This window comes from Prinia subflava, chromosome 17 (genome assembly GCF_021018805.1).
Source record: "Prinia subflava isolate CZ2003 ecotype Zambia chromosome 17, Cam_Psub_1.2, whole genome shotgun sequence".
NCBI classification, from domain to species: Eukaryota; Metazoa; Chordata; class Aves; order Passeriformes; family Cisticolidae; genus Prinia; species Prinia subflava.
This window is the reverse complement of record NC_086263.1, coordinates 1520958-1547297: the sequence shown is the minus strand read 5'-3', so window position 1 is coordinate 1547297 and position 26340 is coordinate 1520958. Positions and strand designations below refer to the sequence as shown.

The 26340-nt window shown below is 56.3% G+C and overlaps 1 protein-coding gene across 2 annotated transcripts in view; it reads left to right on the top strand.

Moving 5' to 3' along the window:
- Positions 1-3868: 3868 nt before the first annotated feature.
- Positions 3869-26340, top strand: part of LOC134559588 (syntaxin-binding protein 4-like) — a 49941-nt gene continuing 27469 nt past the window's right edge. The window contains exons 1-5 of one of the 2 annotated variants that reach the window (XM_063414480.1): positions 3869-4567; positions 16962-17035; positions 22978-23073; positions 23874-23943; positions 24970-25044. In XM_063414480.1, coding sequence (XP_063270550.1) covers positions 16969-17035; positions 22978-23073; positions 23874-23943; positions 24970-25044 — 308 coding nt within the window. In that variant the 5' untranslated portion in view covers positions 3869-4567; positions 16962-16968. Of the gene's footprint in view, positions 4568-15109; positions 15416-16961; positions 17036-22977; positions 23074-23873; positions 23944-24969; positions 25045-26340 lie in introns of those variants that run through there. The other variant, XM_063414479.1, reaches the window with a different exon arrangement.

The following is a 26340-nucleotide window of genomic DNA, read 5'->3' as shown; positions in this document are numbered from 1 at the left end:
CTGCCTGGGGCGCGGGGAGGCTGCGGGTCCGGCAGCGACAGCACAAGGCAAGTGTGTGTCTGTGTGTCTGTGTGTCTGTGTGTCTGTGGGTCTGTCTGTGTGTCTGTGTGTCTGTATGCTCCTCTCTGTCTGTCTGTGTTTCCCTGTGTGTGTTTGTGGGAGTCTCCTCCATCCCGGTTTGCCGTGCTTTGTCCTCCCGGCTCTTTCAGGGGCTCAGGGGCCGTTTCCCTGCGGGGCCCGCTCCTGCGGAGGGCTGTGGCCCTGGGGTGGTCTGGCCGTGCCATCCCCCTTTGGGTGATCCGGAGCCGGCTGAGCTGTGATGCTGGGACCCAGAGCCGGTGCCCCACAGAGCCCTGAACCCAGGCAGGGCCAGGCTGTCACCCCACGAACAGCAGCACTTTGTGTGCCCATGGCCTTGTCCACCAAGCACCTCCGAGCCTTTGGAGGGTGTGGATGGATTAAAAACCCTCCTGGAGGGAGCCCAGGGTTGTGCTGCAGGTGGATCTGGTGGGGGTGGGCGTGGCAGGGTCCTGCTGGCAGTGAGTCCCAGGGGTGGAACTCGGGCCCTGCTGGCTGCTGGGTGAGGCTGGAGCAGCCCAGCAGCAGCAGCGCTCCCACAGCACCCCCAAACTGCCAGAGCCAGGGCTGGGGCCGTCTCTGGGCTCTCCCTGTCACCAGCCATGGCACCAGGTCCATTTTGGCTCTAACTGAGGGTATGACTTGGTCTTCGTGGTGCCCAGCTTCCATTCTTACTTCTGCATAGATTGTGAAGATCCCCTGGGTCGGACCCGTTCCTCTGATCCCCAAGAGCCGTTGATCCCTGTGGGATCCCTGGCAGTGCCACACGCTCCCTGCCATGGCCACGGCTGCCAGGCTCCTGCCTGTGCTGAGGAGCACCAGTGCACCTGCACCCCCATCCTCCCACCCAGCCCCACTGCTTTTATTTCACTGTGTGAAATTCTGCGCATCTTTACTCAGCACTAAAACACTTTCTGGGTTTTGTGCTTTTGGATCCCTCCCATCTCTAGCAGCAGCATGTTCTGGATGCTCAAAGGGCCGGTTGCTCCTCTTCCAGCTTCCAGAACCATCCCAGAGCCCCCTCCTTAACCCCTGTGTGCAGGTGAGCAGAGGTTTAGGGATGGAATGCCTCTGCCTACCAGAGGGGTTTGCTTTCCATCTCCTCCTGCACCAGTTCTGCAGCCTTAATCCTCCTAATCTCCCCACATCTCTGGTGTGGCTCATTTTTGTGTGCAAATGCCCTTGAGAGCAGCAAAATTGCAGCTGCTGGGTGAAACACCAGGCGGAGAGAAACTCCGGTGTAGTGGAAAACTCCGTCTTATGTAAACTGGCCAGGTAGTCTGCCTTTACCTTGGCTTGGGATCAGAGGCACTGCACAAAGCCTCTGTACACAGGGTGGTTTTGGGGACCTGGGGGCCTGTGGTTTGGGGGTGCTGGCAGCTCTTGTTCAGGCTCTGCTGCCTGCACAAAGCACCGCACACCCCGTGCTGAGGTTCCCTCCTTGGTTGGGTTCTGCCAGGGTTGGTTTTGCAGCATTTATTTTGCAAATAAGCCTTTTGGTGGCTTTACCGCTGCAGCTGGTCCCCGCTGTGCCCCGTGCCGGGGTCCAGCCCGGTGCCACCGGCTCCTTGGAGCCTCCGAGCACGGGGGAGCGGGGCTGTGCTGCCAGCCAGGAGCCCGCCGTGCCCTGGCAGCTGCGAGCAGGCGTGGGCCCCACTGCGGGGCAGCAGGGGGCTCGTGGGAGGATGCCGAGCCCCGGGGGCTGCACCCACCCAGATGTGTTCCCTTGGCTCCTTTGCGGCCCTTAAAGCACCCACGGAGCTCTTCCAGGAGCTGAGCACCTCGACAGAGGCAGCAATGTGGCAATGTTGACTTAACCTGGGTAAGAAGCTCTTGAGCTGCTGCCGCAGCGGGAGGGGAGCGGGAGGGGAGCGCGTTTTATGCAACGAGATGACATTTTCCTGGCAAGCCCTTCTCTGGCATCCCACAGCCCGCTCCACCCCGTGCCAGCCCCAGCACCCTGGCCCAGGCAGCAGGATGGGCACCAGCTCGGGGGTCTCCATCCCTGCTGCCCCCCGAGCCGTGGCCTTGGCCGTCCCACCGTGTCCCACCCCACACAGCCCGTTGTAATTCGGGATGGCACCAGGGTGGGTGGGTCAAGCCAGCAGTGGGGTGGTGGAGCCCCTTCCCCACGAGCCCCAAAAGGCACTGTGGCAGTGCCCGGGGCTTTTGGGGACCCGTCAGAGCAGAGGAGCCAGGCATGGAGATGATCAGCCCTGGCAGCTGTTCAGCAATGTTCCTCAATGAAGAATTTTTGGATTTGACTTCTGATGGAGGGGGGCGGGGTGTTCAGGCAAAACAACTTGGAAATATCTTCCAAAAGCTCGATGGAACACAAACAGCAGGAGATGAGCCAAAATCTCATTTATTTTCTGGGTGGGATTTTTTGACAGCCCCTGGAGGGCCCAGCTGAGCTGCTGACCCCCCTGGCAGGGGTTTGGGGTGGGCAGGGAGTTCCTGCTCGCACGGCAGGAAAGCAGGGCACTGAAACACCTCCGTGCTGCCGCTTCCTCCTGGCGGCTCCCACGTGCGCAGGAATGCAGCCGTGCTCGTTCCTGTGCCGGGCGAAACCTCCCCCAGCTCCCTTTGGGGCTGGGTTTGCTCTGAGAGCAGCAGCCAGCACGGCTACCCCGGCCCCATCCCGCAGCCCCTGCCAGCCTCCATGGCTTTGGATGGCTCTGGTGGGCTGTGGTGGCTCAAAGGACCAAGCTCAGGGTTCCTCAAACTGTAAGAGATCGAATAAAACCAGTGCATCACTCCCAATACCAAAGGATGGGAAAGCTCCTGTCCCGGCAGGAGTGGCTTTTTCTGCTGCACTTGCTGGTTTGAGCCCAAGTGCCATCAAGGGACTTCGTATTGAGCAAACACCAAGCGAAAGCGGGTGCAGGCAGCCAAGCAAAACAAAGGCTGAGAGAGGCCGGTGCTCTGACTCATTTGGCATGAAAATGCAGCACGGAATAAATTAAGTTTGGCTCTTCCTCATCCTCCCAGCACGGTGCAGAGCAGGAGGGCTGCGTTGTCACCAGCGCTGGGGTGGCTTCGGGTGCGCACAGCAGGCACTGGGGAGGCACGGGGACATCTGCACCAAACTGGGGGAAGGGGGAGAGGGGGACGGCCGGGGGACACACCCACCCTGGCAGGTCCCTGTCTCCAGCCCCGACTTTTGGATTGGCACTGAACAGTGTACAGCTGGGCTGGATGTTAAGATCAAGGATGTGCACCCAAGACAGAGCAGCTTCTCTTGGTCCTTATTCGCCTGTCTCATGAAGGGATGGGCTCTCAGATCCCCAGTGGGGACACACAGGTGTCATCATCATCTTCATCATCATCATCATCAAATCATAGAGTGGTTTGGGTTGGAAGGGACTTAAAGTTCATCTAGTTCCCCCCTACCAAGGCAGAGACCTCTTCCACTGGACCAGGTTGCTCCCAGCCCCGTCCAGCCTGGCCCTGACCATTTCCAGGGACATCCACAGCTCCTGTGTGTCCCCTGTGCCCCTCAGTGGCACGGTGCTGCAGCCCTGAGCACCCGTGCAGGAGCACTGGCCCCGGCTGGGATGTCCCATGGCCGGGACCGCTCTGTCACTGTCCCCCGGAGCACATCGAGAGGAAGAAGGTCAGGTCTCCACTGCAGGCTTTGGCCTGTGATGTAAGGACTGGGAATTTCCGGGGTGTAATGTTTGCATCTCTATAAATATGCAGCTGGAGCGCACCCAGGGGCAGCTGCCTGCGATGGGCGAGGGAGATAATGCCCCGCTTCCGCCAGCGCGGAAACTCGCGGGGAAAAGGGCAGGCAGCGCCTGGCCCCGCAGCACGCCGCGGTGATTCAGCCCGGAGCCCGCCCCGGGGGATGCTGCGATCCCCGGGGCTGTGGGCGACAGGGGGACACACCACGGGCTGTCCCGGCGGGCTCCCGGCAGCTGCAGGGGGGCGCTGGAGATGATGCCCCAGCGCCGCGGTGCCTCGGCAGGGCCGGGCCACGGCACCGGGGCAGGCTCAGGGCGGCCCCGCCGTGCCCGCGGCTGCTGTCCTGCCCCGGAGCGGGGTGACACTGCTTTAGACAATCCGAACCGGTGAGACCGGGAGAGGCCGGCCCTGCCCTGAGCCGGCCGCGGCAGCGGCACCCGCGCCCGCCCGCTCCCCGCGGTTTCGGCAAACCCAGGGCCCGTCCTGTCCCGGCGGCACAAAGCAGTCCCGGCATCACGCCCAGCACCGCCCGGGCCCGCGTTGCGACAGCCCCGGCAGCGGGCGGCTCTCCCCACAGCAGCGCCCCTCGGACCGCTGGGCTGCGGAGGGCGCGCACCCAAGCGCACCCCAAGCGCAGCGTGGGGTGCCCCGATGAGGGGGGTGCTGGGCTGGGTGCCCTGTAGGGCTGGCCCCTAAAGCAGAGCTGCACACAAGAGCGGGGACGGGACAAGGCGGTGGCGGCTGCCGTGGGCGGAGGACTGCGCCTCCTCAGGGGACCTGTCACCGGGCTGGGAGGCGACAGGTGAGAAGGATTTTGGCACCGGCACATCCTGCACAGTCACTCGCAAAGGATGCCGAGCGGGATCAGCCTCAATTCCCCGCCTTGTCCCGGCAGCAGCGCCTTCGGGCAGCGCCCCGGGCACGGCCCGGCCTCCCGGGCGCTGCCGGTGCCGCGGGGCTCCGCGCCCGCCCGGCCGGGCCCTCCCGGCTCCTCCTCACAGCGTGGGTGGCAGGGCCTGGGCGGCTGCATTCACCCCGGGGACCCGGGTGTCCCGATTCGTGTCACATGGGTGCTCTGGCTGCAGATGCCACCAGCGGCCACTGAGCTCCCAACCCTGACAGGCCCCGCACCTGCGGCTCAGGGCAGGGGAGCAGTCCTGGACAGACAGGTCACTGTCGCCTCTGCTGCTCGGTGTTTTCCTCAGCTGCGCCGCAGGTGTCCCATCCTGAAGCAATCACATGAAGCTGTCCCAGGGGAGGGTCAGGCTGGAGATCAGGGAAAGGTTCTTCCCCAGAGGGTGCTGGCACTGCCCAGGTCCCCAGGGAACGGGCACAGCCCCGAGGCTGCCAGAGCTTCAGGAGTGTTTGGCAAGTGCTGCCAGAGATGCCCAGGGTGGGATTGTTGGGGGGGTCTGTGCCGGGCCGGGGGCTGGACTGGATGATCCCAATGGACCCTTCCCACTCAGGATATTCCATGATTTCTTGTCCTAGCATTCCCTGGAGCTGGGGGGGAAGCAATGAGCACAGGAGCTGGCCCTGGTGAGGCCGGTGGCTTTCCCAGGCCACTCCGGACACAGACAGATGCATTTCATAATCCCCAGGTCTCACCTAATCCCCAGGTCCCAGCCACCCCCAGCTGCTGCCCTGGGATCACAACTGATGGCAAGAGGGAGGAATTAAATACACAAAATGCAGTGGGTTTGTGCTCACTCAGGACTTTTCCATCACCCCAATCAGGGCCTGTCTGTCCATCCTGCTGTCCATCCATCCCACTCACAGCTGGATATGGACAAACATGCATGGGCTGCCTGTGGCCTCTTTGCTCTGGGATAATTCACATTCCAGGATAATACCCCACTTCAAACAGTTTCCATCTGCCCACCAGCGCTCACTCCCAGTGCTCTCCTAATAGTCTAAAGGATAATTTGGTTGCTGGGGTAGGATCAGAAAACCTTAAAGCGGGGGGGGGGGGGGGGGGGGGGGGATCTCCAAATGCAAGATTTGTGCCCCATATTAAATAATATACTTATATATATATAACATTATATATATATATAATGTTATCCTGCAGTGGCAGGGAGGAAGGGAGCCCTGAGTGCTGCCACAGCCCAGGCTTAGTGCAGGTCAGAGACGCCTACAATTGCCTTTAAATAGTTTGTGGTGGCAGGTTGACCATGGATTATAACCATCATTAATGATTATAACCATCATTAATGATTATAACCATCATTAGCAGCCACTGCAAGTGCAGGGTGAAGGAGGGGCTCGTTGTAGGAGGCTGAAGGGGTCCTTGTGCCAAAGTAAAGGCTCTGTTTATCGAATCAGGGCCGCGGTGGATAGGGAGAGAGGGACGGTGGGCACACGGGACACTTCGCTGGCTGCCGTGGGGGTCCCGTGGTGGCCGTGGCTCCGGGGCAGCCGTGGCTCAGCCCCGCCGGCTGGAATTGGCCGCAGGCGGGGCCCGGCCCGGCGGTCCCGTCCCGTCCCTCCTGTCCCGTCCCGCGGCCCCGCAGCCCCGCAGGGTTTAGCCGGGGCCGGCAGAGGGGCGATCACATGCTCGCCCCGCCCGGGATTAGGAGTAGCCGAGCGGCGGGGAGCAGTGCCAGGGAGCCGAGCCGGGCAGCCCCGCCGGGCGCGGGCACTCGCAGCGCATGGCCCCCGGGCAGCAGGAGCCGGCCGCCACAGCCCTGAGGGCCCGCGGGAGCGGCGGCCCCGGGGGATGTCCTACCTGCAGCCCCCTGCGCGGCCCCTGGAGCGCTTCGATGGGCTCTCCCTCATCTACTGGTGAGCGGGCGGGAGCCGCCGCACCGGGCACGGGCACCCCTTGGAGCCTTGGCTCCGCTCTGCAGGGATGGAGGGCTCGTGGATGGACGCGTTCGGTGCCCCCCGCGGCTTTGGCGGGTTTGATTCGGTTCGTTTCGGTGGCCCCGCTGTGGGCAGGGGCTGGGGGGGGGGGGGGGGGGGGTCCCACAGCAGCTGCAGGGTGAGGCCGGGACCAGCCAGGGCTGGGAAAGCGGATTTATTTTCCAGGCAGCGACTGGGGAAGCACCCACAGCCTCTGCGAGCAGCTGTGGGTGCTCCTGCTGCGGTTGTGGTGCCGGGCTCTCCCCTTGGACAAAAGCTCCCCTAAAGGGCGCTGTCCCCGCCCTGCCCGGGAGCGGGGGGCGCGGAGCGGGCCCGGGTGGGTGCAGAGGCTGCGGAGGGCCGGAGGCGGCTGCAGAGCCTATGTAGGGCAGGGAGAGCCGGCGGGAGCGCGGCGGTGCCCGGGGCAGGGTCAGAGCGGGCGGCTTTAGCCGATTAGCTGGGGGTCAGTGGGCCGGAGCCAGAGCAGCGTGGGCCCCGGCAGGGTCTCGGACCACCCTGGGGTTTGGCGGAGGCTTTCTGGGGCTGGCCAGACCGGGGCTTCTCCCCGGGCGAGACCAAGAGCCCAGGGCACGCTGGAGGCAGCAGGGGCCGTGATCCCTGCCGCCGCTGGGACATGATCCATCTGCGGCTGAAGTAGGTCATTGGAGCGAGGGCTGGGGGCTGCGGGGCGGCTGCCCCGGGGTGCGGGCAGGACGGCGAGGGCAGCACCCCGGGGCGCCTGCGATAGCAGCGGTGCTCGAGTTGCTGGGTTGATGCTGCCCCGCTGCTTTTGGGTGCAGAAAAGGCAGAATCAGTTGGCGGTCGGGAGGAGGAGGTGCAGGACAGGCTGCGTTGGGGCAGCGCGGCCAGGTGGGTGCTGATGCTGTGGGGCCGTGGGCTGGGTATAGGAGCAGCCCTGTCACCTCACTGGGGGCCCCTGGACATCCCTGGTGCCCTGCCCCTGCGAGGCAAAAACGCTCAAACCCCATTTTCTACCCCACAAATCTGCTCATATGCTGGAGTTTTGGGTAGAAGCCTTCCTCAGCTTTGTCCACTGGGCTGTGCATGGAAGGAGAGGGGTGGTCAGGGGGACGTCCCCCACATGTGGCGGCTGCCAGATGTGCTGGCCGGTGTCTGGGCTGTCTGCCGGCCCCGCAGGGACGCGGTGGAGGATGGCGAGCAGATGGCGGGGAGATAACACCTCCCCGGCACTCCGATAAGGATGACCCCACTCTGCCGCTGATTAAAAGATTAATTTTGGAGTTTGAAATAGGAATTTGATAAATAAACGCTAGCCGTCAACAGAAGCTCACCCGCAGCATCAGGGCGGGGGGTGGTGACAGCCGCGGCTCATCCCTCATCCCCGGCTTCTCCCGGTGGTGATGCCGGTGTGAGCCCGCGGCGCTGTCCTGGAAGCTCTCAGCAAGGTTCGTAGCGCTCCTCTGTGCAGGAGCTTTGCCAGAGCCAGCAGGAAATAAAACAGCCTGAAGGCGCCGGGCAGCTCTCATGGCTCCGGGAGGGGCTGGATCCTCACCGGCCGTGGCCGGGTGCAAGACTGGGCTGGCACTTCCACCAACCCTCTTGGAATTGTTATTGCTGCCTATTTACGGCTCGTGCCAGGGTCTGGATTGGAGCACGGGGTGTTCGCAGCTCAAGGATGGGACAAGGCTCTTCCCAAGAGCTGAACTTCCAGTGAACATGTTCTGAAATCTTTCCAAAAATATGTGATTTTCCCATCTTTCTATACCCAGCCATTTCCTCTCCTCTCTATTTTTATGGATTCACTTGGGTGAATTCCTGGTGGTTCTCAGGTTTCTCCCATTAATGTGGGGTGGACAGAGGGTAGAGCAGAGCAGGTCCTGCAGCCTCACCAGCCCCTGGTAATAAGTTTATAACCAGTCCAATCCCACAGCCCAGGGATTTAGGCAGGCAGGGAGGTTTATAATCCTGTTAACCCTTCGCAGCAGTTGACACCCAAACTGGGGCCACGGGAGCAGTCCCCAAGCAGAGCAGCAGATCACCCACCTGATGGGAGGGGAGGAGGAGGAGGAAGGAGAAAGGCTTCCTTGTGGGAGAGATGTTACCACACCTCGGAGCTGCCGTGGTGAAAAGGAAGGCGCCTGTTTGAGCTTTCCCATGGGATTGTGTTTGTGTTAATCCCCATCTCAGGGGGTACATCCAAGGCTTGGGCTGGAGCAGATGCTGGCAGATGTTCAGCTCAGCTGGGCTCTGGCATAAATGCCTTCCTAAAAACTTCTGGCAAACCAAGCCTGACCTCCCTTCTACCTTAAACAGTCTCTCCTAATTGCTGCAAGACAGGCTAATTGAAGAGGTTCTTTTTGCCTTTTCCCCAACCAAAGCCTTTTGGAACAGCACAGGAAGAGCTGTGTGTTGATGTCCATTGGAAAAGGTCTGTGACCCCCTTGTTAACCCCTTGTTGTGGTTTAACCTCTCCAAGCCCCAGCAGTCTCCCAGAGCAGCTCTGCCAGGCAGGTGCCCATGGACTGACCATCCCTTGGACTTGACCCTGGGCAAGAAGAATCCCTAGAAAATGCTCCACAACTCTTGACTTGATGCTTAATTGTCAGGTGGCCTCAACTTCCTTCTGCAAGCCCCTCTCTGCCTGGGGGTGAAGGTGATGGGCAGCAGAGATCTGACTTTGGGACAGCAAAGGTTCATTGGGATGTACCCCTCATGCTGAAGAAATCCACTAGCTGAGAAGGATAATGGAAATAGGGATGAGTTTTGAGGAGGGTGATAAAAGGGGCTGAAGGACAGAAAAGCCAGGCCAGTGAGAGGTGGCATCTCTACCTGCCTGTCTGAGGTCTTGGTGCCTGCTGGTGGAGATGTCCTGGGGAAAGGGCCGTCCTCCCTGAGGAGTGAGAACGTGCATCAGCCTCAGGTGGAGACACCCCCCCTCCAGCAGGAGGGAACAAGCACTGGAAAACTGCCCAGCCATCAAATACTCCTCACTTCTCCATCTTCAGGCTTGGCTCAGGTGGGAGTGAGGGGTGACCCACCAAGCAGGAGTGGATTCCCAGGAGCCACCCTGTGACCTCTGCAGCTGGAGGGGTCAGAGGAAGCGACTGAAGGAGTACTGGGGCCATCATGGTCCGTGGGAGGAGGAAAGTGCCCGTGGGCTGTGGGGACAGGGAGGTGGGATGGTTGGCAGCCCTGCCCATGGGGATGAGGACCACAGGCTTGGAGGAGCAGCATCACCCCTCCAGGGCTGGCTGCACCTGCTGCCACCCTCTGCCCACTGCAGGGGGGTGCCCAGGGAGCTGCTGAGCCCAGGGCTGGGGTGGGAGCACAGGATTGCCCATCCCTGAGTGCTCCCTGTAGGACCTGCCTGCTTCCTTCACCAGTAATTTTGGCACTGTGGTTCCTGTGGGTGCAAGTTACTCCTGGGGTGGTTCCAGCTGGACACGAGAGGAAAACTTTTCATAATGGGAACAACCAGCCTCTGGAATCACTTCCCCAGGGAAGGGGTGCATCCCCCAGTGTTGGGAACTTTCAAGTTTCAGCTGGGCAGGGTGCTGGGCTGTCTTGTCTAGATCAAACTTCTGACAAGAAGGGTTGCACCAAGTGCTCCTTGAGGTCCTTTCCAACCTGGCATTCCATGATTGTTTGCTGCCTCTTCTGTTCAGACTTGTCTGTGAGCATCTCTGATCTCCTGAGCTCATCTGAAGTGACTCCATGGGTGTTATTATGAGAACACCGTGGGCTGCACTGGGACTGTGGGCAGCTCCTTCCAGAGCGGCTGATGGATTTTTTGATTTATTCCCAACGCTTTGTAGCTGATCCTGCAAGCAGCACAGTTGCATTTTTCCAATTTCTAATCAGATGTAAAAGCCTCTGCAGCCTACGCTGATTTTGTTGTGTCATGAGATGAGCTCACTCATAATGATCCCAATGCCTGGGCAGCCCGTGGCTCCCTCTGCCACTCCCAGAGTCGGTGGGAGGATGGCAGAGACCATGACCCAGTGCCCTGCTGGGGTAAGCCCTCCCACCTCCAACCTTCTTAATGCTGCTTTCCGGAGCCAAAAGGCCTCAGACAGATCTCACTTCCACTGCAGGATGTCTTTGCACCTCTAATTCCCACCCACACAAACCTACTTGGACAATGTTCCTCTGCTCAGCCAGGCACAGAGGCTCCCTGCGGGCTCAGGGATGCTGCTGTCAGCATAACCTTCCCTTCCCTTCCCTTCCCTTCCCTTCCCTTCCCTTCCCTTCCCTTCCCTTCCCTTCCCTTCCCTTCCCTTCCCTTCCTTCCCTTCCCTTCCCTTCCCTTCCCTTCCCTTCCCTTCCCTTCCCTTCCCTTCCCTTCCCTTCCCTTCCCTTCCCTTCCCTTCCCTTCCCTTCCCTTCCCTTCCCTTCCCTTCCTCCTTCCCTTCCCTTCCCTTCCCTTCCCTTCCCTTCCCTTCCCTTCCCTTCCCTTCCCTTCCCTTCCCTTCCCTTCCCTTCCCTTCCCTTCCCTTCCCTTCCCTTCCCTTCCCTTCCCTTCCCTTCCCTTCCCTTCCCTTCCCTTCCCTTCCCTTCCCTTCCCTTCCCTTCCCTTCCCTTCCCTTCCCTTCCCTTCCCTTCCCTTCCCTTCCCTTCCCTTCCCTTCCCTTCCCTTCCCTTCCCTTCCCTTCCCTTCCCTTCCTTCCCTTCCCTTCCCTTCCCTTCCCTTCCCTTCCCTTCCCTTCCCTTCCCTTCCCTTCCCTTCCCTTCCCTTCCCTTCCCTTCCCTTCCCTTCCCTTCCCTTCCCTTCCCTTCCTTTCCCTTTTGGGATGATGTTATCCTGCCTGGCTCACTGGGATCACCCAGAGATGCTGCTGTGGGCTCTGGCCAGGCTGGGCATCCCCATGGGGTCTGGCCATTCCTGGGCTCAGCTGCTCCCCACTCCTGGTTCCTGGCTGGAATAACTGAGGAGATGATGGTTCCATTTCCTGTATGGCCTTAGCATGGCCTGGAGATGACCCCATGTCTTGGCTCAAGACCACAATTTTTGGGCACAGCTAGGTATGGAATGCAGGAACATTTTATGCTGCCCAGGACACCACAGCTGAGCAGCCAGGCTGTGAAGGGCTGTTTGCCTGGGGGAGAACTCACTGAGCCATCAGTTTCAAATGGAAATGTGTTTCATGAGAGATGAGCCTTCAGTGATATCTTCCCCTGGGATTTTTGCATTTGCTGCTGGACATGTTGGCCATGTGATGCCAGCACTCCCAGTGACATTGAACCCACCACTGCTCTTGTGGTCCAGCTGTTCCCAGCTCTGTTTGCTTGTTGTCTGGATAAGGGCACACCTGAGATATTTTTATCATAACTTTACTATTGGTTGTACTTGTTTCAGCCATTCCCTTCCTTTCCTTTCCTTCTGAAACCCAAACCCATCACCACCACCTTCTCAACTGCTTCCTCTTGGCTGTGGTTTCTGTGCCTCTCCCCAGCACTCCCAGTTTCACTCTCCCACACTTTCCTCTTCATGCTCTCCCAGAAAAATACACTGGAAATGCACCTGACTTGTGCTGACCCAGCATCTTTAACTCTATGCTTCTGCTCCAAGACTTATTTTGATTCTATTTACAGTTTCACCCATCTCTGCATCATAAATGGTAGTGTGAAATAAAGCTGACTTTAAAATTCTATTAAAATATTTCTATTAAAAATTCTATTAAAATATTTCTATTAAATATTTTTAAAGCAAAAATAATTTTTCTATTGGGAAAAAATATCACTTTTCAATGAGTTTTAAACTAATTTTTCTAGCAGTCAGTGAAAAAGTGGACAAAAGAGTGAAGCATGTGTTTATCTGCTGTCCAGTCCCATGGGGTTACTTTGTTCCTAATTCATCCTCCTTCTGTTCCCTCATTTATTTAAAAACCTAAAGTCTCACAGCAGCTCCCTGGGATAAGACCCTGGATTAACTCGGAGTTGCTCAGCTGGGTCCATGAAGGATCCATGGATCTTGAAGGATCCATGAAGGATCTTGAGCACACAGCACAGGCCCTTTGCCAGTGGGATGTTTGCCTTCAACACTGGTTATACAATTTAGTCTGGTACCCTTGGGTAGATCATAGGGGGCTTACAAATCCTTCCTGAATGTGATTCCAAGTTTTAAACCACTGAAAATCCTCTGAATTGTTTCTGTTGAAGCTTCCTCTGATAAGAGGAAGATAAGAGTTCATTCTGTTAATGAACAGGAGCAGCAGCAATGTCTGATGCTTTGGCCAGGGTTGGTGTGTATTTTGGAGCAGGGAGAGAAAGTTGGAAGCTGAGAGCTGCTCCTCTTCCCTGAGGGCCTCTTGGATTTGGTTTTCATTTATTTTACCAGCTTGTGGACAAGCGTGTGGTTTATTGCAACACCCCACCCAGAGGGAAAGACCAGGAATCCCAGCCTTGGGCAGGTGAAGGACTGAGGTGTTGAGCCCCAAATTTAACCCCGAGTGTAGAAATTTTTCCCTGAGTTGCAGAGATCAGGGTGGGTGAATTACTGAAGAGCCAGGCAGGAAAATTTTCCCATTTTCCTGCAAGCTTTGGGTTAGCATGACTCTAGTGAGCTTTCCTGCAGCCCCTCTGAAACTGGCCAAAGAAGTGACCTTATCACAGAGTCACAGAATGGCTTCACTTGGCAGGGACCTTAAAGATCGTCTTATTCCACTCCCTGTCATGGGAATGGAGCCCTTCCAGCCTGGCCTTGGAGACTCCAAGGGATGGGGCAGGCACAGCTTCTCTGGGCACCCTGAGCCAGTGCTTCAGCTTCATCCTGTTGCACTGCCTCCAGTGCTTGTGCCATCCCTTCCCTTCAGCATCCCTGATTTATTCCAGCCAAGACTCTGGCCCGTGGGTCAAGGCAGTGATTGTGTGACAGTGCATTAGCAGAGTCCCAAAGGATCTCGGAAGGTTGTACGTGGTATTTTGGTGGTGGGATGGAAATATCTCTTCCTGTGACCAGGCTGGTTACTGATGCATCAGAGGACTTGGAGTGTGATCCTGAGTGTGAGTGGCAGCCCCAAAAAGGTCACCCCAAACTGGGCCTGGTGCCAGGACTCTCCAGCCCCTTGGGGAGCTGTGCCCTGGGGGGGAACAGGCACAGAGGGAGGGTTCCACACCCCAGAGTTGAATTTCTGTGCATGTTCTGCCACAGAACCTCCTGGCCAGCCTTGAATGGGTCACCGAGAGCCAGAGCTGGTGGTCATCAGGTGTTGGAACCTCCTGCCTTATTTTTTGGCTCTCCATAGCCTGGTCATTTTCTGTGGGATGGCAGGAGAAAGAGCATCTCCCTGCTGTTGGGTTGCTGGGGGCATGGGCAGGTTTGTGAGGATCTTGGAGGCTGCAGCACCCAACAGCTTTGGAGATGGGCCCAGTACCACCCCTCGTGCTTGGTCTGGTTCGGCCACAGCCTTAACAAGGGCGTGAACCAGGTGTGGGCACATCTCACCTTGCTGGGGTGTGCACACTGTGTCCATCACCAGGTGCAGCTACGTTTGTCTAGTTGGCATTACTTATCCAAATTTTATTTTTTTTAGCCAGATAATTTAGTTTTCAGAAAAGTTTTGGCCACCTGAAGGTCAAATCTACTCTGATTTTAAATGTTACCTGAATGTGCTCAAATGAAAGCAATTAAAAAAAAAATACAGGAGGACTTTTCCAATTTGTCATTGTTTTGCAGCACCCTGCACTTGCCCAGTGAGGCTTCCCACGAGGCCATCAGGGAAGCTCCAGCTGATAAAATCAGTTGTTCACACACGGGAACAGCAGTATCCAGCAGCTTGGACTCCAGGAATGATTTGGCAAGGAGTGGCAGTGCCAGGCAGGCACTCAGAGCTCTGCTAACGAGGGAAGGGCTCTAATGGGGCCTGGCCAGGAGCCTGTGGAGACGCTGTGGGAACGGCACAAGGAGGACACCACGGATGGAGCCAGGGCCAAGAGCTCCCCTGTGACCTCAGATGTCCTCCAGGGCGGGTTGGGATGCAGGACCCCTATCCTCCTGCGGGTCCAGGGGAGTAGGTTTCCCTTCTCAGGAAAGCTCACCAGATCTTTTCCCCCAGGATCGCAGCCCTGCTCCTGCCAAGTCCCAAGTTCTGGTCCATTCCCATTCACTGGCGAACCTTGGATAATCTTTGTTCATCCCTCCATCCCCCCATTCCACAAGACAGGGGTCCTGCAGCCTCTCCAGCTGTATGATGGCACCAAGATAGGGATGGGAGAGGCTGTTCAAAGGCAGATCAGGCTTCTGACCTCCCAGAGGAACAGCTGAACTTGTCCTGCATTAAGGAGGAAACAACTGAGGGCTGGAAAAGATGCTAAAAGGAAAAAAAATCAACATCAACCCTAACCCCCTAAGTGCCACAGTCTGTTACTGCTCCCAAAGCTTTGCAATGGATTTTAATCCTTTAGGGATGCTGACTGCACGCGTCCCACCCCGAACGCTGCCCTTCATCCCTGCAGGGGCCGTTCCCAGCAGTGCATCCCCAGGAATTCCCGCTGTGCCCGGGGAGAGGGGCCAGCCCCGCTCGGGGCTCTTCGGGAAGGCGCTCGGATGGGCCGCGCTGGCTCGGGCTTGCGTCAGCTTTAATCTAAAGTTGGAGATCTTTTGAGCTGATCTGTGTTAATGTTGGGTGGAATTAACATGCATACGGGGACACCACGTGATGCCCTCCGACCTCCCCCTTTTTTTTTTTTTTTCCCGTTTTCCCCCCCATCACTTTCACGGATTCCTGCCAAATCGGAGCGGTGGCGCCGGGCAGGGCCGGGCTGCCACCGCCGCCGAGATGCCCGTGGTGTCTGTCCTTTACAAGGGAGCCATCATCATCAGCAGGTAACCTCCCCCAGAGGGGCTGCACAGGGGGTCCCGAGGCTTCCACCTCCAGCCAAGGTTCTTCTCCAGGAGCAGGGGTGGGAGGCAGGGATTCAGGATTCAGGATTCAGGATTCAGGATTCAGGATTCAGGAGGAGCCCAGGACGCGGTCGCTGGTTGGGTTTTCTGCGCTGGTGGCAGCAGCAGAGCTCGGGGCTGCTCGCAGCCGTGCCTCGGAGTGGGGATGGTGATAAGAGGTGGTCGCAGGGGGGTGATGATAAGAGCTGATCGTATCAAGGAGGCATCTGCTCCGCTGAAACTGCAGCCGTATGGCGCCTTCCAGCCCGTCCCGAGCGCCCGGGGCTCGCCCGGGGAATTTCCTCAGTGATTTACCCTGAAAATCCTGGGTGGGGGATTGAACCAGCCTGGGCTCAGGGCTGCTCTGCCTTCCTGGGACGCCTCCGAGCTCGGTTTTTCAATAGCCAGATGTGGCCAGTTGTTTGTTCAGTCTTCAGTACAGTGCAAGGATAGCAAGGAGGGGCATTTTTGAACAGAGAGAAAACAATTCCAGTCCGAATCTTAGAGGTGGAGGTTACTGGCTTTGCTGGATAGCTCGATATTTTGAGTTTTATTTTGGATTCCTGGTAAGTCCCTGCAGGTTATTCTTATCCTGCCTCCCGCTGGATTTGGAGCCGCCTCTTGTTTCCCACGGTGTTGTTCCTCCTCATCCATGTTCAGATCTGGGACCTGATATCGATTGGGAAACACCTTTTCTCTTGCTCCTTCAGTGCTGGGGACTGTTTTGGCACCTCCTCACCCCTGGTTTCCCACCTGGCACATCTGGGTCGGGGTTTCTCAGGTCAAGGTTCACCCATCCTGAGGAGCCCAAGGAGAAGTGCTGGTGGTGCCAGGTCTGGAGGTTGGGGCAGGGTGTTTTTGGGGTCATTTATTTGGGATCTTGCCTGAGGGTGTTTAGGGGGAGAGTGTGGGATGTTTTGGGTGTACTTGGCTCAGAGGAACCTCAGGTGTGGGATGCTTTTCCACCCGCTCTGGCTTGTGATGAGAAGCTCCCACCAGACCAGCAGGACTTGGAGCAGTTCTTGCATCCCCTTTTCCTGCCCCTCTGCCTGCATTAAAAACCACGAGAGTGGATTGTGCCCGGCTGTCTTCATTACAGGCTGCCCGTGTTTGTGAAACTGCTTTATTCCCAGAGCACAGCTCCGAGCTCTGATCTCATTTCCCGGGAGCTGCACAGCTGTCCAGCCCCGATAATCTGGGGTAATGAATCACAGACAGGCCCAGCAGATTTGCTGGGTGGGGAGGATGATGTTCAGCCCTGCACATATTCTCTCATTTATCTGTGTAAACCTCGGGGGGGCTGCCTGGGGGCTGAGTTTTGCCCGTGTGGGTGCAGTGGTGGGGCTGTCCCCCAGCCTGGGGGTCTGCAGTGCCTGGTGGGCAGTGCCCAGGGGGGAAGGGACAATGTGCCCCTGGGTGTGCTGGCTGGGCACCTGTGCCTCTGTTCTTTTTGGCCCATGACAGAAAGCTGCTCCTCTTGTCTCCCCAGGACACTTATGGGACCGTACGGGATGGACAGAACCGTGCACTGCTTTGACTTCTACGAGTGTGCAAACGGGCTGGGTGAGTGCCAGGGGCAGCGGGGGGGCTGGGGTACCTCAGACATCCCCCCAGTCCCCAGAAGCTGTCAGGACGTGTCCCCTGTGTGAAGTCTGGTGCCTCACTGGTTCCTGTGCCTTGTACCTGCCTGTGTCAAGCATCTTTTGCACCTTTTGCAGCTGAGACATTGAAGGAATGTCAAAATCCCAACTAAAGCCCTGGTGATGGTGAGCAGCCAGTGCTGGGAGCTCTGCAGGAGCCCGGGGCCACAACCCCTTCCCTGAGCAGGATGAGGGGGAGGGGCCTTTCAGAATTTTCTGGATTAAATCAATTAAAATGTTAAACAAATAAACAGAATCCCCAGCACTTCCCTGCCCCTCTGCAGGCCTTTCCCCCAGAAAGCCATCCCAGTGGGTGATGGAAGGTGCTTCCTGCAGCGCTCCTGGGGACTGGGATGCATGAGCTGGGTTTGGAAAGTTTGGCCCACGGGGAAGGGAATGAGCACTGAGTGAGTCAGGTGTCCTTGCACAGCGCTCTGGACTTCAAAGCGTGGAAGAGAAGGGAAAGAGAAGGTCACATCCATCAGAACGTGAGAAAGTCCCAGGTTCATGACACTCAGCCCAGAGGGATCCAGCACAGCATTTCCTCCGACCTCTGTGTACCCAGCGGTGCTCAGCCATGGCCTTTATAAAAATCTGTGATCCTGCATCAGGATTTCACAGCCTCTCCCCTAACCCTTAATTGTGAGCACAGCCCACCCTCCCACAAAGCAGCTGGTGACCTCTTGGTGAGACCTCTGAATGACCATATGGGACAACTCCTGAGGAGTCACCAGAGAAAGAAGTTCAGGTTTCCTGAGACCTGAGATTAATTATGGATTAATAATTGGCTGTTTCCAGCTCTGGGGTAACAGGACTTTCTGTGGGGGGATGGCTTTGCTGACTCTTCCCCCAGCCAGGAGGTTCATGAGAGCTCAGAGAAATGTCTTTACTTGGTGAATATGATATTTTAATCTCCAGAGGTGCATTTGGTTGGGTTGATGGGATTTCAGATGCTGAGTTAGATTAGCTCGTTAAAGGAGGATGCCCAGAAAAGCCTGATGGGGCCATCACTGACCTCTGGAAGAAGTGACAGATGTGGCAGCCCTTTGTGAGCCACTTCACTGGGTTCCAGTTCCTCTCTTTTCCCCCAGACTGTGGCCAGAGGGTCTTTGCAGGGTCCAGCAGAACCTCTACAGCAAACTGTGATGGGCTGGAGGAAGCTACAATAATGTGGATTTCCTAATGCCATCAACAGCTTCATCCTCTCCTATGGGCTTGAAGCACTCAGGGTGAGCAATCAGCCTCCAGAAATCATGGAATGGTTTGGGTTAAAAGGGACCTCAAAGTTCATCTCACTGCACCCCTCTGCCATGGCAGGGGCACCTTCCACCATCCCAGGTTGCTTCAAGCCCTGTCCAACCTGGCCTTGGACACTGCCAGGGATCCAGGGACAGCCACAGCTTCTCTGGGCACCCTGTGCCAGGGCCTGCCCACCCTCCCAGGGAACAATTCCTTCCCAATATCCCCTCTGACCCTGCCTCCTGCAGAATCCCTGTGTCTGCCAGAGGTGTAGCTGCTCAGAGTAGGTGTATTTGGGAGAAGAAAGTGCCTTCATGAATTTCCCTGGCTGGATGCAGGTGTTATCCCAGGAGATTCTCAGGTAGGATGCAGGTGTTATCCCAGGATATTCTCAGGTAGGATGCGGGTGTTATCCCAGGGGTTTCCCAGGCTGGATGCAGGTTTTATCCCAGGACTTTCCCAGGCTGGATGCAGGTGTTATCCCAGGAGATTCTCAGGTAGGATGCAGGTGTTATCCCAGGAGATTCCCAGGTAGGATGCAGGTGTTATCCCAGGAGATTCCCAGGTAGGATGCGGGTGTTATCCCAGGGGTTTCCCAGGTAGGATGCGGGTGTTATCCCAGGAGTTTCCCAGGCTGGATGCAGGTGTTATCCCAGGAGATTCCCAGGTAGGATGCAGGTGTTATCCCAGGACTTTCCCAGGCTGGATGCAGGTGTTATCCCAGGAGTTCCTTTGGAGCAGCATGACTGCTCAGTGCCAGGTCAGCGTTTGGCCGCAGGTCTGTTGTTCTGTGGCTTTAGGTGGAAACCCACATGTGAACCTCAGCAGGAGTTCAAAGGGGTTACCTGGCAGCTCCTCAGCCCTGAACCTCGAATTAAAGAATGGCCATCAAAGGGAAGTGCTGATTAAGGGGCATTTCTCAGAAACACTGAGATCCCATTATCTTGACCTTCATCTGCTTAGGACAGGGCAGTGAGTGATTCACCTCCAATCTGTCCCTTCCTCCAGACAGAAAAAGCTGGCGGGGGCTGCGAGATCAACAGAGGGATTAAGGGAAATGTAATTGAACATTGCCAGCTTAAGCACAGGGCAGGCAGCCCCTCTGGGTGCCCGGCTGGCAGCCGGTGGGGTCAGGATGCGCCCGGGATGATCCCAGTTGCACTAAACAACTGGATTAGCCAGGACACCCCCTGACCTGTGGGACACGGATCCAGGAGCAGGTGAGATCATAGCCTGAGAAGTGTGACTCTGGCATTAGTGGGAGCGGGATTAGAGGCACCAGAGAAGCTTGAGGGTCTTGGAGAAATTTATAGGATCTTAAAGAGCCTAAAGAAAACACAGACTTGGTCAGTCTTACCTCTAAGTCCATCTGGAGTTTTCCTGGCAAACTTTGTTCTGCAAAAGAGAAAAAAACAGGGACATGGGCATCAGCTCCAGGACCTTTGCCAGAAAGGAAAGATTAAATAGAGGGATCCAAAATAGGCTAGATTATCTGGCCCTAAGTATGAGTTAATAAGCATTATACTGGGACTTTGATGCTGTGATAATTAAAGAGCCGTTATTTACCTACACTGGGTCCCAAATAGAAATTTGATTGAAGTAAATGTTTATAAAATATAGTAAAAAATATTGGCCCAGGAATGCTGCCACCACAGTCCTGGACGATTCAGGTTTGCTGCCATCAGTCACCTGCAGTCCCCTGGTGTGGTCTGAGCCCTGGAAGGGCTGAGCCCTCCCTCCTCCTCCCCCCTGCCCCAGTGGGGACTCTCCAGTAGATTTTGGAGGGTAGGACTGGCACCGAGAGCACCTTCTTGGTGAGGGGATGGGTGTGAGTAGTGGACAGAGCTTGGCAGCATCCAGCTGCTTTCCCAACAAGGGAGTTAAAACTCAGGGATTTCTCCTCCCCCCATCCAAGTTTGAGTGTGTCTGGAGCAATACTGTGAGTAATCACCGATTTTAATAACAAGATCGGATTTTCTCATGACATCGTTGGGGATAAAGGAGGATTGGGAGATACTTCAGCTATATTAAGGCATTATTACAATTGATTTGCAGACACAAAAGGGAAATGAGTCATTATTGATTTGATACCTCGGCACAGGCGCCTGTCCCACGCTGGGGGATGCTGCGGCTGAGCCTCTGCAAGGTGCAGATTTTTATATTCTTTGTCTGAGGTGCTTCATCATTCCCCATTCCTTTGTGTTACAGTGTGAAGAAAGATGTAGGATGAGTTCCAGAGCCATCCCCTTGGCTTGGCTGGACTTCCAGTCTCTTCCCAATCCAGGGGAACCGATGGGGCTTTGCTCTGCAGGACCCCTCACGCCAAGGTTCCTCAAGCCCATCCCTAGGGTGCCCCTGTTCCCTGGGGTGCCCCTGTTCCCTGGGGTGCCCCTGTTTTCCCTGGGGTGCCCCTGTTCCCGGGGTGTCTCTGCAGAGCCCAGCACAGGGATCCCCTGGCTCCATAGCGAGCAGAGGAGTTTCCAGCTGAGCATCCCTGGCCATGGGCAGGTTTTACCTTTGGCCCACAGCTGCAGCATCTCCTCCCCACTTTTGTGCCCAGGTGCCTGACCTGACCCATGCCTTGGTCAGGCTCGTGCTGCTTAGAGATTCTTTTTTGGGGGCAATATTTCCAATTTGAGTGATTTTCTCTTATAATGCAATATCTTTATGTATTAGGGACGGCAGAAATAACGATATAACCCCAAATCTTCTTGGAGGGCATGTAGCAAGCTTCATTAAAAAGCACACCCTTTTTATACATTGTTCCAGTACAACTGGACATGATTGGTCATTCAGATCAACACCTCTTCCTAAACATCTTTGCAAGTAACAAGATGGAAAAACAGTAGGTGCAAAGATTAGAAATTGTTTGGAATGTCTTCTCCCAGCTCCTCCAGAGCAATGCCTGGGGAAGTCTATGTGACTTGCTTTCCCACTGCCTCTGCTGCTGCTGCCTGATACCTAAAAATTCCTCTCTGACCAGGCTGTCAGCATCCACAATGCAATGGAGAAAATATTAGTGCCCATTCCTGAGGTGTTCTGCTGTGAGTTCCCTGTTTCAGCAGTAAAACAGCTCCTCACAAGTGCCTGGGTAATGCATCATGCCCAAGGAACAATCTCCAGCACTCAGACAGGGCTGGGATTTGGAGCTTGGGAAAAGCAGCAATTGGTGCATATAGAAATGAACTGGGTAATTGCAATAATTGAGTTTTAATCTAATTTAATATAAAGGTGACTTGAGAGAAAAAGTCTTTCCCTGTGAGGGGTCTGAGAGCAGAGCTTGGGTTACAAAAGGCAGGGAAACAGGGATGGAAATGGAGCTGTGTCCTGAGTAATCCTGATCCAGGATCCTCTTCCTTCCCACCTGTTTCAGAAAGGTTCCCACATTCTGTGGAAGCAGCAGTGCCCTGTTTCCCGGAGGGAGGTGTTTCTTGCAGCCCAGGGCCTGCCCAGGGCTGGGAGCAGCCCCTCAGAGCCGGGGCTGGAGCTGTCCTGGCGCTGGCCCCGGTGGCACGGCCTGTCCCCAGCCTGCCCTCCCGCCCAGAGCAGCAAAATACCCGACCGGCGGCTCTCGGGAGAGATTTGTTAATTAAAGCCAGGCTTTTTAATCCTTCTGTCCACAGCCTGGATCTTCAAAGTAGGACTTAACAAGCCCTGGATAAATAAGTCTCCTGGACCTTTTCCTGCCAGCCAGCTTACAGTGGCCACAGGGACAGGCCCCGTGGCCGGAGGGGAGGCTGTGAGGAGCAGGAGCCCTGTGCCAAGGGCACCGAGCCCTGCTGGGCACTGGGGGTGGCCCTGAGATCAAACAGGGGTCACCTCGGTGCTCCTGCCTCAGCTGCTCCCCCCAGGCCAAATTCTGACAGAAGTGGCCACTCCTGGAGTGTGGCTCTGCTGTCTTGGCTCTGTCAAAGGCTGAGGGGCTGCTGGAGCCTGGCAGGGGAGCAGAGATGTCCCCATCACTGTGCACAGTGACCCCGGGCTTGTCCAGATGTGCACAGGGAAGGGATCTCCTGCAGGAGTCACCAGGAATGCTTTGATCTGCAGCAGGAGCAGATCCTTTCCCATCAGTGATTAACTTGGAGCTGCTGGAGAGAGTCCAGAGGAGGCCACAGAGATGCCCCAAGGGCTGGAGCCCCTCTGGAGCCAGGCTGGGAGAGCTGGGGGTGCTCACCTGGAGAGAAGAAAGTTCCAGGGAGAGCTCAGAGCCCCTTCCAGGGCCTAAAGGGGCTCCAGGAGAGCTGGAGATGGACTGGGGACAAGGCATGGAGGGACAGGACACAGGGAATGGCTTCCACTGCCAGAGGGCAGGGATGGATGGGATATTGGGAAGGAATTGTTCCCTGGGAGGGTGGGCAGGCCCTGGCACAGGGTGCCCAGAGCAGCTGTGGCTGCCCCTGGATCCCTGGAAGTGCCCAAGGCCAGGTTGGGTCTTGGAGCAGCCTGGGATGGTGCAAGATGTCCCTGTCCCTGGCAGAGGGTGAAATGGGATGGGCTTTAGGGTCCCTTCCAACCCAAACCATTCCATGATTTGTGGATTTAGGGTTGGGGCTGCACCCCTCAGGCACGGCCAGTGTGAGCTGTGGTTCTCCTGCCTTCGTGTCACGGGCTGTGTTTCTCCTGCAGGCATTAAGGTCATCGGTGGCATCAAGGAGCTCACTGGAGAGGAGTATGGGGTTTATGTCAAGAGGATCCTCCCGGGGGGTGTCGCTCACGCTGACGGTGAGTGAAACAGGGGGCAGAGTGCCCTGAGGTCTGAGAACAGCCCAGACTGAGGGCATTTATTTCACACATTTGTTTCACCCTTTATTAGATATTTTGGGTGCTTGCTCAGAGATCTTTCAGTGGTTGGGGGTATTTTTTTAGTGTGGCAGTTGTTCTAACATCTGACAGCAGCCTTGGTCTTGCTCTTCAGCATCTGTATAATTGTTTTGTGTATGTAAAGCATGACCCACCTCTGCCACACAAGAACTTTCCTGTCCTTTCCCACCTCCCCGTGGCCCCAAAACAACCAGAGATCCTTTTGCCAACTCAGCCCTGCTCTGGGTCACTGATTTCATTCTGAGTATATTCAGCTAAGTAGGTATTAGGGGTCTGCAGAGCTCGCCTTTTACAACTTCAGCTAAAAAGATTTTTTTCCCAGCTGTTACATCATTTTTCCATCCAATAAAGGAAAATAAATCCAGAACAGGTGGAAGTGCCTCTTGTGGTTTTCTGCCTGACCTCAAACTGAACTACTTGACCTCAAAGTGAATTAAGCAAAAGCTTTATTGCAGTTTTCAGTATTTACTTTTGCAACTTCCTAGAGCAGAGGAAGTGCTGGGACATTGGCACAGGTTGTTCTGGGAGCTTGCAGAAACCTCATTTATGGACATCTGGAAAAACAGGTCGGACGAGCATCTCTGGAACAACCAATGCATTTTGTCATCCTGTCTCTGAGCACGGGGAGGAACTGCCCAGCCTCTCCCAGTCCCTTCAAGCTGTATTTTCCACACTTTCTATCCATTAGTTTTCTTTTCTAGGTCGCCTGCAACCAGGAGACCAGATCCTGGAGGTCAATGGAGATTCCCTAATTGGGGTTACAAGCGAGAGGTACCACATCCAAATGGAAATTTTCCCCTCCTGTTGCTTTTGTGTGATTCTGTGAGGCAGCTTAGGCTGTGGGGTGTGTGGAGCACACCAGGGCATCACTCTGTGTGCTGTTCCCAAGAGCCAGCCTGGAAATTATCAGACAGAAAGATTCAATATAAAAATAGACCAGTGAGCCCAAAATGTATCTGAGATAGACATTTCCCCAAAATGCTGGGTTTTAAGCAGCTCCTGGCACCTCCACTCCATCTGCTGCAGCTTCCCAGCACATCCTGCAGTTCCCAGCACAGGAGATTAGCTGGTGTCTGAGCTGGCAGTGCTGCTTCATGCAGGCAATTCCTGCTGGAGCCACAATCCAGCCCCTCAACTCCCCATCGAGAGAATTATTAACAGCTCCACTGGAGCACCAACACTTTGGGGCTCTCCTTTCCCATTAAACACGGAGCTATCCTGTTGCCTGCCTCGCATTCCTGCCTGGGGTGCTGGGGTTGTATGGGAAGCAGCATGAAGAGCTGGTCCTGATGCCAAAGTCCCAGAGCAGCTGGGTTTGGTGATGTCCACAGAACATCTCTGTGGCTGTGGGAGGCTGTGCCTGGCTCCCAGCAGCTGCCCTGGCTGCCAGGGGGGCTTGTATTTTGAGGCAGAAAAGGGCTGTCCCTGGGATGGAGAATTCCCCAGGTTGGGAATTACAGAATGAGGGAATGGTGTGGGATGGAAGGGATGTTAAAGACAGCCTCATTCCACAGGCTGTGCAGGAGGATTTGCTCACCACCACAGGCATCTTCTGGGTTTTGTTCCCCGGGAATTCTCACTTACTGCAGAAGTGGGAAAATCAGGATATGGCTTGGCTGCCCTCGGCTTTGCTGCCAGGGCAGGGAGCAGGGCTGCTCCACAGGCACCCAGCCAAATCCCAGCTGCTGGCAGGGTTTGCCCAGGTCAGGGGGCTCTGCCCAGCTTTGGGGAGCAGGGTGAGACCAGTGGAGCACCGCTGGGAGCTGGGATTGACGTGTCATGGTCCTTGTGTTCCAGGGCCGTGGACATCCTGCGGACGGCGTCGGCCACCAGCCACATGCGCCTCCTGATAGCCCGCGACGACGACGCCAGGTGAGGGGGACGTGGCACCCGGGCAAGGGGGGTTGTGGCACCCCTTGGCACCACAGCTGGAGAGCCCTGAGGCAAATCAGGCTGAAAGCCCAGGGGGAAGGCAGAGGTTATCAAGAGTTATCAAAGAGCCAGGGCTCTTTGATAACTATGCACTGGTGGGAATGCAATGGAGCTGTAATGGGAGGGAAGCAAAGCTGGTGGCTCCCAGCTCCAGCCCTGCCTGTGCAGGGTCTGTGGGACATTCCAAAGCTGGTGGCTCCCAGCTCCAGCCCTGCCTGTGCAGGGTCTGTGGGACATTCCAAAGCTGGTGGCTTCCAGCTCCAGCCCTGCCTGTGCAGGGTCTGTGGGACACTCCAGCACTGAGCAGGTTTCCACAGGTATTTCCCCAGGGAGGACCAGGGCTGCTCCAGTCTTGGCTCCCTCAGCTCTGCTCTGTGGTGTTTGAGCACCTCCTGCACAGAGCTCTGGATAAAGATCCCTGTAGGGACTCCTTCTAGGAGCGGATCTTCCCTTTGCCTTCTGGTTGGACACATTGAGTTAAGGTCTTCCTTCCCCAGAAGTTTCCTCCTTCTCAGGGAGGATGAGAAGTTTCTCCCTGAAACCTGTCCCCTTGTTGCTCCCTGGAGAGCTCTCTTTGCTCTCTCTGGAGAGAGTCAGAGGGTTTGGAAAAAGAAGGAAAGAGTTCAGTGTTGTGTTGACTGGATTTATGCTGTATGGGACAACGATGGTGCCATGAGCAAGGGCAGAGCTGTGGGATCCAAGGTATGGATTAGTGGGGTCTCTGCTGACACCTCACAGGAGATCTGGCACAAAGTGCTGGCACAGCCTCTCCCCTTGACAGAAACGGGCTTGGAAAAGCTGAGGTGCTGCGGGAAGAGAGGAATGAGGGTGGGATTTGGCAGGGTGTGGTTGTGGGCAGGCAGTGCTGCGTGCTTTGCTCTGCCCGTGGGTGGCTGCAGGTCAGAGTCCTTGCTCAATGCAGCCACATCCCGTTAGTGCTGGAGCTGATGGATTCATTCCTTATCCATCAGCCGCCGTTCCTGCCTTGGCAGAGGAGTGAGAGTGCTGTAATGACAGGCGTGAGGCTAATTCTGACACAGCAATACACTGCTGGAAGAATTATTTGCTATTAATGATGAGCTGCTTTTAGCCACCCTCTTGCAGGGGAAATAGCATCTCCTATTATGACATTAAGTGCAAGTCCTTCAGCAGCTCTGAGGAAGTGCTGGGTGAAGCAAGTCGGTCACCCGAGATCCTTTGGTCCAAGTAGGGGTGCTCAGGATGCAGTTCTGGATC